This window comes from Crocodylus siamensis, chromosome 6 (genome assembly GCF_052110815.1).
Source record: "Crocodylus siamensis isolate JL-2025a chromosome 6, ASM5211081v1, whole genome shotgun sequence".
Lineage (NCBI taxonomy): Eukaryota > Metazoa > Chordata > Crocodylia > Crocodylidae > Crocodylus > Crocodylus siamensis.
In genome coordinates this window covers 92162519-92177782 of record NC_143400.1, presented here as the reverse complement: position 1 = coordinate 92177782, position 15264 = coordinate 92162519, and the positions used below count along the sequence as shown (strand labels likewise).

Genomic DNA, 15264 nt, shown 5'->3' with positions numbered 1-15264 from the left:
GATGCCATGTCACCCATTCAGAACATGACCGCCTCCCATACCACGACCCCTGACAAGAGAAGGAAGCTGCTGAACTTATGACGAGTTGGGCTTCCCATGAGAAGATGCTCAACAAGACCAACTCCACCCCAGCTGGGCTGGGCTCTCCATGGACTGAGCCCAGCTGGGCTCCACAGCTTCACTTGCTAGAAAAGCAAAGGGCTGCTTCATCTGGAGGCAGCCGAGGCTGCTTGGGAATGCACCCGAGGGAGGCTGGAGAGATGGAAATACAGATAACCCAGACGTCTTTCCTTTAATTAACAAACCCACAGGATCCTGGAAGCAATAAATCCAGAAATTGGATGACAAAGCCAAACATAGCAACAGATCCCCCCCAGGGACATCTCCTGCTCGGATGAGAGTTTGGAGCGAGGAGCAGCCTGCGGGCTGGGACGAGGAATACAGACGCCACCCCCCTGGCAGCCCCTCTGGGCAATTCCCATCCACGGGAAGGCTCCTGCTAACAATTAGGATGCCTAAAGGAACCCCTCCGAGGTGGCTGGGCTAAAAAGGGAAGGTGACTCAAACTGACCTGCCTACTCTTAATTAATAACTTCTATAGTGCCCTAGGTGTGCACAGAGCTTTCCTAGTCAACACCTTCCATTTTGGTAGGTCCTAGGGACACTTCTGGAGTTTCTTCTGCAGCTGCCGGTGACTAGCAAATGCTCCTGCCATGCTGGTGCTGATGGCAAGCAAGCAGAGAGGAGGGCTGGGGGCTCAGCGAGGGCTCACAAGGGCTCTGGCTGCGATGCTACCAGGAAGAGGAGCTTGGACCACATGGAGAAGGCGCTATACTGTTGCTCTCACTCCACCTGGGACAGAGGATTGTCAGGCATCTTCGCGGAGGACTTCCCACCGAACACAGTCACCTCCCTGCCGGGAGAATAACACTTGGGAAGCGGTTGAACAAGACCCACTCCACCCATGTAGTCCTCGGGCTTCAGCTGAAAACAAAGCCAAGCCTCTTGCAACCTCCTGGTGCTTCTCGAGAGGGAGCGGCTTACCTAAAAACCTGCACTGCCCCGGTGACCGTTCAGACGGTCCATGCCACGGCCTGTTCAAAACAAGTTTCTTGAATCCACCCTGTACTGCTTCTTGAACGAGCAAAGCTCAGTCCCGGGTGCTGGAGGTGCGTAGGAGAGCCTGAGCCCGGTGCCCCGGGCTTACACGCAGAGACAGAGGCACGGCAGCATGAGAAGCAAGGGCTGGCTCCCATGGTAAAAACCTATCAGCTTCACCAGGATCAGTCAGGCTGGACATGCTCAAAGAGGGGACAACTGAAATCAAGAAGAGGACCAAGAGGTCAAAGGGCACATGCCTTAAGGCAGCCCCCCAGGACCCTGTGCCATGGCCTCTGCCTGCTGTTCTGAAGTCAAGGCCTCCTTGCTGCTTTGAGCTTGCAACCAGCATACTCCTTTCCTCATGCTGGGCATGTCCCCATCTGCTCCCCGGAGGGCCGTTCCCCTGGGGCCCAGCTATCGGACAGGCTCCCACCTAAACCACCAGGAGCCTTCCCAACCCTCTGTTCTGCAGGGTGCCGACCAGCGTGGCTAATTATTGCATCCCAAGAACTAGGCATGCAGAAGACTCTCAAGATCCAGACACATGCTCTCTTGCTCCACACCCAGTTCGCCCATGCTACAGCTCACCGTGTCACCCGTTTCCTCCTCTCTTTGCATTGGGCATGGGCTAGTTACATCCATGGACCCTGCCTCTAGCCACTAGCCAGGCTCCTGCCGAGCTCAACAGGTCCTTCCTCTACCTTTCCCTCATCATTTGGGTTCTCAAATCAACACTGGCACTTTCCTGAATGCTCCCTCCCAGTTGTCAGCAGCGAGGAGCCAGGAACATGGCGTGGGATTTCAGCTGCCTGCTGCACGCACCGTGACCAGCACGAGCCCCCACCCCTTTGCAGCGGGGAAAGATAGCTCTTCCCATCCACTGGGGAAGCAAAGAGCTCGTGTCCTGGAAGCTTGGGCTAGGCGGGAAGAGCTTCCAGCATGCTACGCTCTGCAAAAAAATGGTACCGAGTTGTGCGCGCCGTGTCTACCTGCCTGTGGCCCCGAGCAGAGCCTGCAGTGGAAGGCAGTATTGTGGAAGTGACCCTTCCCTACCCCTGATTGAGGCCTCCGCAAACACGGCCCAGCACCACCATGGCTCTGCCTAGCTTTTGCTGCCACGTCCTTCTGCAGAGCCCAGTTGGACTGGTTGAGAGTCTGGGGAGAGAGGGAAGCCATTGTGGCTTCTCTCTCTCTCTCCTTGGGCAAACGGGGCCCTGCCTGTTGGTGTTGGATGCCTTTCAAAGGCTCAGCTGCTCCGTTTTGAAGAGCTGGGGGAGGCCTGCAAGGGCTCATCTGTCAGAGAGGGGTCTGGGAGACAGACAGGTTGGGATCAGGAAACCAAGCACCACATGAAAGAGCAAAGCAATCCCCTCCTTCCTTGGCATCTGAGTGCGGAGGGGGAAAGGGGGTGTGCCGTCCTCCAACTAAGTCAGGGGCTGGACCATCAACCCGCAGGTGGCCACAGCTCTTCTCCCACCTGCCAAAGGCACCAGCGCTTTCTTCTGCTCATCAAGGAATCCACGTGCTCGAGCCCGAGCGGCGCTTAACCTAGGAGAGGAGAGCAGCACACTGGGGGACAGCAGCAAGGAACGCACGGTTCGTACCCGGCTTTCCCTGCTCCCACGAGTTGGAAATCCACCTGGATTTCCCTGCCAGATAAGCAGGGTAATACCACAGCATAGTGGCAGGAGAAACATGAGCTGTTCCCAGCTCTGCTCTTCCGTGTCCCAGCTCCCGCCCGTACCCCCTTGCCCCCCGATTAGCGTATGCGCCCGCCCGCAAGTTGCACGCGCCTCGTTACAGAACGCCACTCTGCTCCATTGCCGATGCGGGTCTCTCCTGGTGCTGGTTTCAGGCTCCAAATCCTTCCCGAGCCCTACGTGCCCCCATCTTCACACAACTGGCTCCTTCCATTCCTCCGAAAACCAGCGATGTGGATACATCAACGGTCCTTCCACCTGCAGCTTCCCTCAAGCTTTCCCCTTGAAGCCACCTCAACTCTTCCATCCAGACCTATTCAGCTTACTTAGGTCTTGTCTAAGGCAGGGACCTTCCTTTCCTGGCTCTCCTTCCAATCTGTGCCGACTTTTTCCATCATCCTCAGTTGCCAGTCTGGGCCTCCATGTAAACTGCCGCCTCGGTTTGAAGCAGAAGACACCGCTGTCCTGTTTCACAAAGCCCTCTTCGGCGGCGCACACAGGCTCATTGCTCTCAGGGGGAAGCCGAGAGCCAGCAATATGAGCAAATGGCCACCGATAGAAGAGGCTGAAATACAGCATTGCACAAATGAGTCACAGTCAAATTAGAGGGAGGAAAAATCCAGCTCCGTGCAATCACACCTGCAAGGCAGGCAGGCAGGCAGGGCACTGCTCCTCACCTGCCTTGGCAGTGCATCGCCACTTCAAAAGGGAACGTGAAGATACCATCGAGGCGGCTAGGCACGGTTCTGAGAAAGAGCCTAATGGGGAGCGAGATTGGTACAGATAAAGGAACGTGTGAACTCTACGGTTTAAATTAACTAATCACTTTTGATGATGCCGATAGGCTGCAGGGGATGGGAAAGAATGATTTATGAGGAGAGATTAAATAAACTAATTGGGCCAGCCTCAGCGCTTAGGACCTTTCAAAGGAGAGCAGAGAGCTTGCTGGCAAACAGACTGGCATGCGAGCCCACGCCGGCCTCTCGGCAGGACTCAGAAGGGGCTTAGGCAACCTGCGTTCATACAAATGCATCTTTGCCTCTCTGGTAGGCACATGCTGCCGGGTGTGATGCATACGGAGATGGCCCAGCGTGCGTGTGTGCGCGTGGCCACATGGGCATCTCCAGCTGCACCCCCTGCTCTCTGTGCGGACAGGTGGCAGCGCACACGTGGAGGCAGCACGCCCCTGGCCACGCACGGATGTCGGTGGGTTTGGTTATGTCAAGCCTCGTTGTGACCTAGCAGTGCTTTTTAATCCCTGCTGTTTTAAATTCGCACAGTTCCTTACTGGCGTCTACCCCCAAGGAAAAGATTGGCAAAGGGCTTGGGCTCAAGTTGCATCGCTTTGGAAGCCTTGCCTAAGTTTCACTCTGCTCCAGCTGGTTGATTTGCAAGGCAGGTCTATCCTGCACCTTTCTGCTCCCAGGCACCAGGATCAATGCTCGGGAGATGGGCTTTGGGAGCCAGAATCCTTCGGCTCTTCTACCCTGGTGGCTCTCGCACCCCTTTCACAGCGGATTTCAGTGCTCAGGTCAGATGTCCATGTCTGCTCAGGATGGTCTCAGGACTCCCTGTCCTATCCCCTTCCTCTTCTCTGGCCTGTTTTCTCATTCTCTTTCAGCCAAAGGACCTATTTTTTTCCCTTCTGGAGTTGGATGTTGATACTCAGGCTCTACACCAGAAGCAAAACAGCTCCCAGCCTCCCTTAAGCATACCACAAAGGCCAACTTCCTGGCATCGCAGGTTGCTTTGTAGTCACCCAGCCACCCCGAAGCCCCGATGACTACCATCGCCTCCACGCTGCCCAACCTCACTTCTAAGCACATCAGTGCCATCCCAGACAACAGGACAGAGGAAGCCCTTCTCTCTTCTCATCCTACTTGATCCCAGTGCCTTCAGATTCGTGTTGTCCAAGCTGGAAAAGTCTTGGCTTGGCAGACATAAAAAATTTGAGGTCCCCCTATTTATCCTTCATCCTTTGATGCCACCACCTTGAGACCTTCAAAACAGCTCCTAATTCCCCTTCTTCCAGCAGAACGAGGCAGATTGTGTTCCCGTTTATAGCCCGTCTCCATGTAGGGTGCCTCCAAACTTTCCTCCCTGGGCTACAAAAAGGGGCTGACGCCTGCTCGCTGCACCGACAGTTTTATTGCGGCAGTAAATTGCCAGCCGAGTTGCCTAGAAGTCTAAATGCCTCTTGTCTTGTAGATGCTTTTCCTATTAGCAGATCATTTTTATTGTTCTCAGACAATGGGCTGTTGTCGTTACAGTGTAAATCCTGGGCACATGCTCTGCTTTGTTCTGCCATGCGTTCGCTCGCTCCCCGTCCATCACTTTTATGGTTGTGGGACTGCGGGCTCTCGTACCACCTTCTGCAGACGTGCCCCCCTTCCTTCCCTGCCACTCCAATAAAAGGAGGCAACTGCCACCTCGCCCCTCTCACGGGCATTGTCCCTGCCCCAACCCATGCTGGCTCGCACTGATTAGGAGCAGGAGATGCCATCCCTAAGCTCAGCCCCTTCTGTTCGAGTTGCACCTGCTCTCCTAGCAGAGAGGTGCCCCAGACTGGAGCTGAGCAAGACAAAGCTGGGGCAGTTTTGGTTCCCCTCCATTTATAGCACAACTAGTCGCCCTGCAGATCACAGTCAAAGCCAGAGGCTTTGGAAGCTGATCTTCGAAAGAAGACCCGGGGCCAGGGCCTCTGGTCCAACACCAAGGACTAACTACACCTTACCTTGGTGCAGGTGGCCTGAAGGGCTGGTTTCATTCCCAGCGTGTTCCCTGCGAAACAAAAGGCCAGGTACAGGAGTGGGTAATGTGATTTTCGTCAGGGATTGCGAGCATGACTGTGTAAATAACACAGTCAGAGTTACCATGAAACCAGCTGCTTTCATGTTAAAATGGAAATTTAATCGAGTAACAAGCAGGGGTTGCTGTGGCTGCGGTGTGTGCTGTAAACTCCAAAGCACCCACACATAAGCCAATTTAATTTGGAGGTGTTAAAAAAGCGCCCGCACATTGAGAACGCAGCACTGGCAGCGCTCTGCACCAGGAGCCGCATTTGGAAAGTGGGGTCCCACAACCACCCTGCCCCTCCTGTTATACAGAACTGGATCCCTATACCATCTCCTCTTTCCTGGTCTCTGCCTGACTCCTCTTTTCACCTGGAGGATGGGACATAAGGCAATGCTGGGCAAGCAGGGACATTCCCCAGGTCCATTTGGAAAACAGACACCACTTGTCACGGTTGCAATGGAAGGGGGGATACATTTCAGATCTGGCCACAGCTGCCTCTCCTCCCATGTGAACAAGCTCTCATAGTGCAGCCTGATGTTTTCCTATGGGTCCTGGTCTTGTACCCCTACTTCTACTACTTTTTCTACGCCTTCATATGGGTAGTCCTGCTCACGGACTGCCCTGCTGGTGATTAACACCACCAGTCTTCGCATGCACCTCTCAGTTTCTCGATCAGCAGCTTGTGCTGGATCCTATACCTAGAAAGGAACCCCGTCTTAAGACCCGGGAAACTGCAAGGCTCTTCCAAAGATTGCATAGCCTAATCTGGGACACGCAACCATCCAAGATTTGATCACTGCCATCCCTGGCCTTTGGAGCTGCAGCCAAGAGGTGCTGTGTTGTCTTCAGTCCTTTCCCAAAGAGCTTGCTTTCTAACTTCGTAAGCATCAGCCGAAGCATGGCGGCAAGGGAGACGAGGCCACCATCTACAGTTTGCATACACATAACTTTAAAAAGCAGCTACAGCAAAGCCTACCTGTTGGCCTGTTTCAGGGCCTTGTTAGACCTTATTCTGTAAGCTGAACAAAATGTTAATCAGCTTAGCGTTCGACTTAGAGGAGCAGCCACGTGGCAAGGCAAAAAACCTGCTTTGACTGTTCTTCTCCTGAACAGCTGTGACTTGCTATGAGGCTTGGTGAGGACTAGAAGAAGGACCCACTTGCTGCTCCCGCCCAGCACTGAGCAGGCCCACCACTGTATTTGCTGCAGCGAGACCAGAGAGACCCGAGGAAGCAGCCCTGGAGCTCCAAGAGCCCCGATCCTTTTTTCTTCGGTGCTCAGGTTGCACCTGTGCCCACATCGCTGCCGGCAGGAGCAGAACCAGTCTGGGCAACAGCAGGAGGCATCGGGGCTGCTGGGTGTGCTGGAGCTGCAGTGCTCTCTCTGCCTGGCATCCCCGGGGGGCAAGGCACCTTGCCCAGCCGCACTGTGCTCCAGCATTCCCACTCACCCAGAGTCAGGAGAGGCCACTGCATTCTGGGATAGTGGGGGGCTTCAACTTAAGCAGAATAGCTATGGGAAGTGTCCAGACAGTAGTCGAACAGGAACAAAATTAAGCAGATTGGAGATAAACCTGCCCTGGAGCGGCGTAACTTTAAGCTGAACAACAAGTCCTTTAAGCCACTTAAAAGCTGTTAATGTGCAGCCAAGCCTGAGGTTAAGAGCTCCAGAAGCCACCTAAATTTACTGTGTAGCAAGGCCCTCAGGCACTCCATTGCTACTCGTGCCATCCCACCTCTGGTAGGCTGCAGAAAATTGCTTCTTGAGAAAGGTCTTGGTCTTGAAGCATTGGTTTGGGAAATCAGGCCAGACTGGCTTTCTATTGGAAATCTCTCCAGATGGCAAAGGGGGGACAGGAGATGGATGCAAGATGCTTGGGGGAAGTGATATTCAGGTTCTTGCTCTTTTTTTTTTTTTTTAATTCATGCCACAATTTATCAGGCTCCAAGAGTCCCGCATTAATCCTTTAAAGTCCACCTGCCTGTCCTTGCTACAAGAACGGACATCAGTCGGCTGCTCCCCTCCCAGCCTGGACGTCAAAGTGCAGCCAGAGTTACACTGGGGAGCCTCAGTCACACTGCTGAGTCGGAGCAAAACTGAGGAGCAGACAAGGAACGTGGATGCTCTCCCCCGCCTCCCCGGGGAGGGAGTCAGGGAAGTTGTCCTGTGGCTGACTGACTGACAGAGGGGCTGGCGCCCCGAGCTCCTTTCCTCATCGCCTGTTCTCTTCCTTCTCCCCAGCGCTGAGCTAATCCCAACGCACTTTGCACTGCCTTCCCTTCAAGCCCCTCTCCATACCTTACGGCACCACATGGGAAATACAAACTTCTTCTCGCTAAGAGACAGGACCAGCTGGCAACGCCTGGCTTGCACATCCTCCCAGGGGCTTCCAGGAGTGAGATGCGGCTAGGGCAGGAGTGCGGCTCCATGGACCAAGCCCTACCAGGTGCCTACAGGCACGGGCAGGAGCCGATGGAGAGCCTGTTCTTATTCAGAAACCAGAACTGCTGTTTGCTTTTCTTTCTCTGCTCCCAGCCCATGCTCTGGTGCCCACTACCGGAAGTCTGTTGTCCAGGTAACAGAAGGACACAACAGAGCCAGAAGCAAGAATAAAAAATAATAATAATAATAATAATAAAAATCACGTGGCAAGTTGGTGGAAACAGGCCCTGTAAGTCTGCTCAAGGAGATGAAACACTCCCGTTCCCCAACCCTCCCCGCACGCTCCCTCCTAGCCAGGGATGCGGCTATCGGAGTGGGAAAGCCTCCCGTGGTAGAGACAGCGCGGGGACCGTGAACGCCGGCGGGGCCTGGGACTCTGGCCTAACCACAGGGCAGACTTGGGCGGCTGAGCAGGGATGCAAAGAAGTCCCGAGGGAGCCGGAGGGTGAAGGGGGAGCCGGCCCCAGCGCAGGCGGGAGGCAGGTGTTCTCCCTCAGCTCATCAATCCCTCTTCTGTTCCTCCTCTACCTTCCAGAGGCTAATTTGCTGGAGGGGCCCCGGCGGTGGGGCCGTCTGGAAAGCTGCTGACGAGCTGGTTTACAGAGGAATAACTTCATTGGTGAAACATCCCAACTTCCGCCAAAGAAAAAGGGGATTAGCCTTGAAAGGGAGCAGTCTGTGTGCAGAGCAGGGGAACTCCTGGGGCTGAGCTAAACCCCTTTTGTGTGAAGACACTGCATTTCCTAATTGAGGCCTAAACATTCCCATTCTGCGCGGAGTTTCTATTCTCCGGCGGCACATGGGTTTCACAATCCTTCATTCATTACTGCTCCTTTTATTTTTTTTTTTAAATGGCACCAGGAATCACGGGACTTGGTCAAGCATGGGGGATGCCAGCTCCCGAGACACTACAGAGCAAGCGGCTCAGTGCTATAGAAACCCAGTGATGAGGAGCCAGCAGTGGGAGGTGGCTGATGGAGATGGCAGGAGGGCTTGGGACAGGCACAAGGGAACAGTGACCACAGACAATGGAAGAGCCGAGGGACTGGGGCAGAATGAGACACAGCCGTCTGGCACCCAGAGGCGGGGGGCCATAGCAGCAGTGGGCATTGCCTCTTCCTCCAGGGACCAGACCTGTGGATAAAAACACCTCCCCAACTTAGGACCAGCATAGGACCCCTACTGAACAAGAAGGAGCCATTAGTGACAGAGAGTGGGGACAAGGCTGAGCTGTTCAAGGAGTGTTTTGCCTCAGTGTTCCTGAACAGGGCTCAAGATAAGTCTCCTAATGGGCTCTTAGGCATCAGAGGGACACCAGCCCACCGACTGTCGATGCTGACTTGTTGCAGAGTCACTTGGATGGACTGGATGTGTTCAAGTCAGCAGGCCCGCATGAGTTGCATCTGAGGGTGCCGAAGGAATTGGCTGGTGTCATAGCAGAGCTGGTTGAGCACTCGTGGTGCTCAGGTCAGTCCTGGAGGACTGTAAAAGGGGCAGTGAGTCCCCTATTTTCAAGAAAGGGAGGAAGGAGGATTATAGGTCTGTCAGTCTCACCTCCATCCTTGGAAAGGTCTTTGAAAGATTATGAAGGATCATAACTGTGAGAGTCCAGTGGGAAAAATAATGCAGCAGGGCAAGCAGCATGCATTTGTAGTGGGCACATCCTGCCTGACCAGTAAGGTTTCATTTTATGGCAGGGTCACAAAATGCTTAGACGCAGGAGTAGAGGTGGATGTCGTTTTCTTGGACTTTAGCAAGGCCTTTGATACAGTATCTCATCCTATCCTCATAAAGAAAGAGGCTGTGACATAGATGTGTACACAGTCTGGTGGGTGGCAAATTGGCTCAGTGGTCACACCCAGAGAGTGGTAGTAGATGGGATGATATCATCTGGAAGGACATGGGCAGTGGGGTCCTGCAGGGTTCGGTCCTTGGACCGATGCTCTTCAATATCTTCATCAGTGACTTGGAAGTGGGTGTGAAGTGTACTCTGTCCAAGTATGAGGACGATACTAAATTATGGGGTGAAGTGCACACTCCAGAGAGTAGAGAGCGATTGCAGGTGGACCTAGACAGGTTGGAAAAGTGGGCAGTGCACAATAGGAGGCACTACATCAAGGACAAGTGCAGAGTGCTGCACCTAGGGTGCAAAAATACCCAATATACCTACTGGCTGGGCAGTGACCCTCTCAGCAGCACAGAAGCAGAAAGGAATCTCAGAGTCAGTGCACTTCAAGATGAACACAAGTCGTCAGTGTGACAAAATCATCAGCAAAGCTAACCACACTTTATCGTGCATCAGCAGATGCGTGACGAATAGATCCAAGGAGGTGATACTTCCCCTCTACGCGGCATTGGTCAGACCGCAGTTGGAGGACTGCGTCCAGTTTTGGGCACCGTACTTCAAAAAGGATGCTGAGAGACTTGAGAGGGTCCAGAGGAGGCCACTCATATATGTAGGGACTTACAGGACAAGCCCTGTGAGGAGAGACTGAGGGACCTGGACCTCTTCAGCCCCCACAAGAGAAGGCTGAGAGGTGATCTTATGGCCGCCTACAAATTTATTAGGGGGGCACAGCAAGGGACCGGAGATGCTGTGTTCACCAGGGCTCCTCTTGGGGTAACAAGGAACAACAGTCACAAACTGATGGAGAGCAGATTTAGATTAGATACCAGGAAAAACTTCTTCATGGTAAGGGTGGCCAAAATTTGGAATGGGCTTCCAAGGGAGGTGGTGCTCCCTTGTCTTGGGGTCTTCAAGTGAAGGCTGGATGGGCATCTGGCTGGGGTCACCTGACCCAGCACTTTCCTGCCCAGGCAGGGGGTCGGATGATCTGTTGAGGTCCCTTCCAACCTAGCATCTATGAACTGCATGGTAGCCAATGCCACTGTCACCATGTCAGGCCCCATAGCTTGGGCACTCAGTGCCTGGACCTTGATCGTCATGCATGAATGAGCTTTTCATGAGTCAGCTGTGTTTTGGTTAACCAGATGAATTCAGATTAGAGTTTGGGCTTAAAAAAATTTTTTAAAAATAGCAAGGGTGATTAAACGCTTGAACCAGCTGAGGGAAGTTTGGATTCTCCATGGCAGCCATTTCTCCAACCAAGACCAGATAGCTTTCTGAAAAAGATCATGTAGCCAAAATGAGTGAAACGTAATGGCCTCTGATATACAGGAGTTCAGACTAGACAATCTACTGGCCCTTGTCGGCCCTCAGCTCAATGACTCTACAAAGCCCTACTATAAGAACATGCTGAAAAACAACAAAGGCTAAAATAACTTGTCACTTCATCCCCCCCAGTGTTACTACCATAAAAGCAACTAAATTGCACAGAAAGAACTAAGAACAGAGACCTCACACTACATTAGTTAGATCCACTGTACGCCGAGCCAAATTCTTCCCTCTTGAAGTTTGTGGATTGAATCCAGCCCACAATCCGGACATGAAATGTGCTATGTAAGTGATAAGTTTTTCACAGTGCAGCATGAAGTGCCTTTCAACTTCTAGATAAGCCAACAGGAGTGGGAAACCAGAGACAGGGATAAAAGCATCCCCCGAAGAAAATAAAACAGGACATGATTTCTCTTGGCCAAATTGGGAAACACAGAGAATATTTCTATTAGGGAAAAGCAGCACTATTCAAGAGTTCCCCCCTTTATTCTCTCCCAAATGCACATTTTTCCAGACCAGGTAATAAAACAACTAGAAACAGGCATAGCAACGGAGAATACAACCAAAAGGACAGAAATCATGGATTCTCATGGTTACCTGGTTGAATATGTGAGAAAGGTAATAACAGCACTAAAGCCCCTTAATCACGTTCAGTCATCCACTTTGCCAGATGTGCCGTGTGCCTTGCTGTCGTAACGGTACTTCATCAAAAGGACAGAAATGTGTGCCTTTTGTTGGCCTGACTCCCTACCCCGGCTACTAAGACAGCTTTAGGCAGGGTGGAGTGACAGGTTCGTTTCCAGGCCCCAAGACCTGTAGAACGGGACAGCACTTCGTAACCTGGGCTGGAGCTAAAGCCTGAATGGAGAATCTGGAGCTTCCTAGTCACTCACCGCCCGGGATGTCTACGAGACTGTTGGGCTCCTGGTGCTCGACAAATTCTGGACGAGCTCCCCAAAAACAGACATCCCAACCAAGAGAAAGTGTTGGCTTTCTTGTATGCCCATACCCAATCCCTCCTCATTTCTTCCTTTCCTTCATCTCCGCGCTTGCACACTAACCCTAACCCAATTTATCAACTTTTTTGTCACATCAGTTGGGGCTTTTCTCATCGTCTTTTTCAAGGCTTCCCCAACAATACCAGATTCTCTTATTCATCCCACCACGCTTTCACTACAGGGGACTGCTACAGGGTAGACACCTGGAGGGGCTGAATGACGGTAGCAGTGGAGCAGGGAACTGGGTGCATTTAGTTTAAGCAGCCCTACCAGCATAACTAAAAAAAAAAATCGGTGCTCCATGTTCCCTGCTGGCTTCTTTGTCTTCCTTGAATTGTGAAGCCTTCAGGAAGAAGACTGTCCTGCTCTGTTAGCACAAGATTTAGTACCTTTTGAAAAGGGGCCTGCTGGATCATCATTAACAGATCCTCACCCAGGCTCAGCTGCCCTTTCCTTCTCCAAGAAGTCAAGATCTCGCGGTTAGGATTTTCCATCGCTTACAGAATCTCCTTGTGGATGTTTCCAATGCTATAGTGACGAGAGCCAGTGTGAAAACCCGGAAAGGGCGAGATAACGTGTAAACGGGATTTAACGAGCATCTCTGCTGCTCCTGCTTTTCTCTACCCCTCCCAGCCCCCTCTTTCATCCCCAGCACCTCCGTTGCCAGCATCACTATTTTACCCAGCACCTCCCACGCGTCCCAGGCCTCCTACAGAGGAGATCCAGGACAACGCTCCAGCGATCTTCCTAAGCCCGAGGAACCCCAATTTTATACGGGCCGGTCTCGCTGTGCTTATTTCCCCTCATAGCGTGAGTTATTTCTCGTTCCCATACACGCACAGCGCGTCGGCTCATCGCTGTATCAACGTAGCCGCTGGGCTCTTTTTTGGCCCAGACTCGGGCAAGGATGTTCCCTGTATAAACAAGAACCCAAGCGTTGCTGTATCTCATACAGACGGCATGCAGCACATTGGCTCGCCTGCAGGAAACATATGTCACCAGTTAAACAGATCATGAAAGCTTCAATCACTTCCTTATGCTGGAGCCTGGCTGGGCTCTTACCAACAGCAGACATCTTCAGCTGCCTCGCTCGCATGGTGGGGATGGGCTTTGGGACCTGCCACAAAAAGCTTCTTCAAGACGAGCCCAGGGAACAATTCCACGCACGCCCTGCCCCAAAGCGGGTGATGGAGCCAGCTCCGGGCGATTGCAGAGAGGCTGCAGCACTCTTGTATTCCTGCCACACACCTCCCTCCTCTCTCCAAGGAGAGGAAAGGACTCCACCCCCTCCAGAGGAGCAGGGAAGGGAGGGAAAAAAAAATTAATTCCAAAATAAAACAGCTTCCTGTCAGCGCCTCATTAGCTCCCCAGCAGCCCCTAGCCCCAGGCTCCATAATGCTCTGCCCGCCACAGGCAAACCCACCTGCAGCTCTCATTGCAGCCATATCCAAGATGGGGAAAGCCCCATCAGGTCCCAGCCCACCCAAACCCGGGCCCAGAGTACAGCTGGTCCTGTTAGCAAAGGCTTTAGCTCAGACCTCTGCTGGGGGTAGGGGCGAGGGGGGGAGGGCACAGCACCCAGCTCGCCCTGCATGCTGTAGCGGGCAAAGGCAACTGCTAGCTCGGTACATCAGATCTAGCGCGAGGTGCCGTGCAACTGTGCAGCGGCTCTCCTTGTTCCCTGCCGTGCCAGCCTTTGAACATCCAAGTGCTGTCACCCCCCGGCAGCAACAAGCAGCCGCCCACGGCCTGGTACGCGAGATGGCATCTCAGCACACTGGGTTATCCGGGGCACGCCGTTCGCAGAGCCATGTCTTACCTTCTCGGTGGCATTTTCATAGGCTGAGCATAGATGGCCTGCGAAGGAGGAGTACAGTCCTCAGTGCAACCCTTAGAGGTGGCACACAGCAACTAGCGGGACCTCCCAGGAGTTGCATGCAGCCCCAAGAGGTGCTTTTCCAGACCTCTGCATATTCCCCACCTCCAGCGTCCTTCACACAGTACAGCTCCAGCCTCTGCTCCTTCCGTAGCATCTGAATTAAGATGCCCGCAATAGTATAGACCCGGCGCACACGCAGCGAGGCTCGCTGCCTCCTGCCTTGCAGCTGGCCCTCTTGCTTTCACCTGTGCCACTGGGCGCAGGCAGCCCTCTGCACCTACCCGGCACAGCCGTGAGCGACTCCACCAGGGCCCAGGCAGGGAAGACTCAGAGCTGCGGTATTCTCAGCACTAAGAACAGACGCTGGCATGTGTTGGCAGCAATGTGCCGCTTGCCTAATATGCCCCACCCAGATCTCTCCGGCTGTCCTTCGTGATGGGGTACTACTACACAACGCTTCCCATTTACACGTGACTTCTCAGTGGGTTGGAAGTGGCCTTTTTGTCAGATTCTTGGTGTGGAGGATACAGGTGCCTCCTCATCCAACCCCGCCGGCTGACAAGGAAACTCCCTGCCAGCGACTTGGCTGCGTGAACCAGCACCTGCTGCCTTCCCTGCCTCAAAGCCCCCTTCTGAACTGGCCCGACCTCGCCTGCAAGGCGAAGCCCAGTTCCTAGTCGCCCCTTTCTGCAGCTCCGCTTCGGGGAAGCGCTTCCAGGAGCAGCTGCTGCGTGCACGTGGGCAGAGACGCTGCAGCTCTTGGCACAGGGGGCTGGACAAGACAAAATGCAACGCCCAGCAATAAGCAGAGCAAGCCGCTCTTTACAGATGTTAGGTGCACAGCGCCAGAAGCCCTAAGCCCGTACTCAGGTTTTATGCTAGCAAAATCCTTCCAATTCCCAAGGCTGAGCAGAAACCCCCCGCAGGTGCTGTCCAATAGCCACACACCGCCTCCCGCGCTGGAACTCAACCAAACGCTCCAGGACACTACGGCGGGCACGGCTGCGAGATGCTGGCACCCCGAGCAGATGCTGCTGCAGCCCTGCATCCCCAGCTGTGAATAAGCCCAGGCTGCAAGGCACGGCACTGCTGCCTCCTCGCTTTGATGCGTACTCCAATTAGGGAAGGCTCAGCTGGCTTTTCCACCACAGCGGCGCGTGTGTTGGTCGCTGT

At 53.6% G+C, this 15264-nt stretch overlaps 1 protein-coding gene across 1 annotated transcript in view; it reads right to left on the bottom strand.

Annotated features, from left to right (window-relative positions):
• Positions 1 to 14047, bottom strand: part of LOC149863164 (uncharacterized) — a 92031-nt gene extending 77984 nt beyond the window's left edge. Inside the window, exon 1 of the mRNA XM_090053052.1 lies at positions 13275 to 14047. Within this exon, the coding sequence (XP_089909178.1) occupies positions 13275 to 13308 (34 nt within the window). The 5' untranslated portion in view covers positions 13309 to 14047. The remainder of the gene's footprint in view (positions 1 to 13274) is intronic.
• Positions 14048 to 15264: the final 1217 nt, after the last annotated feature.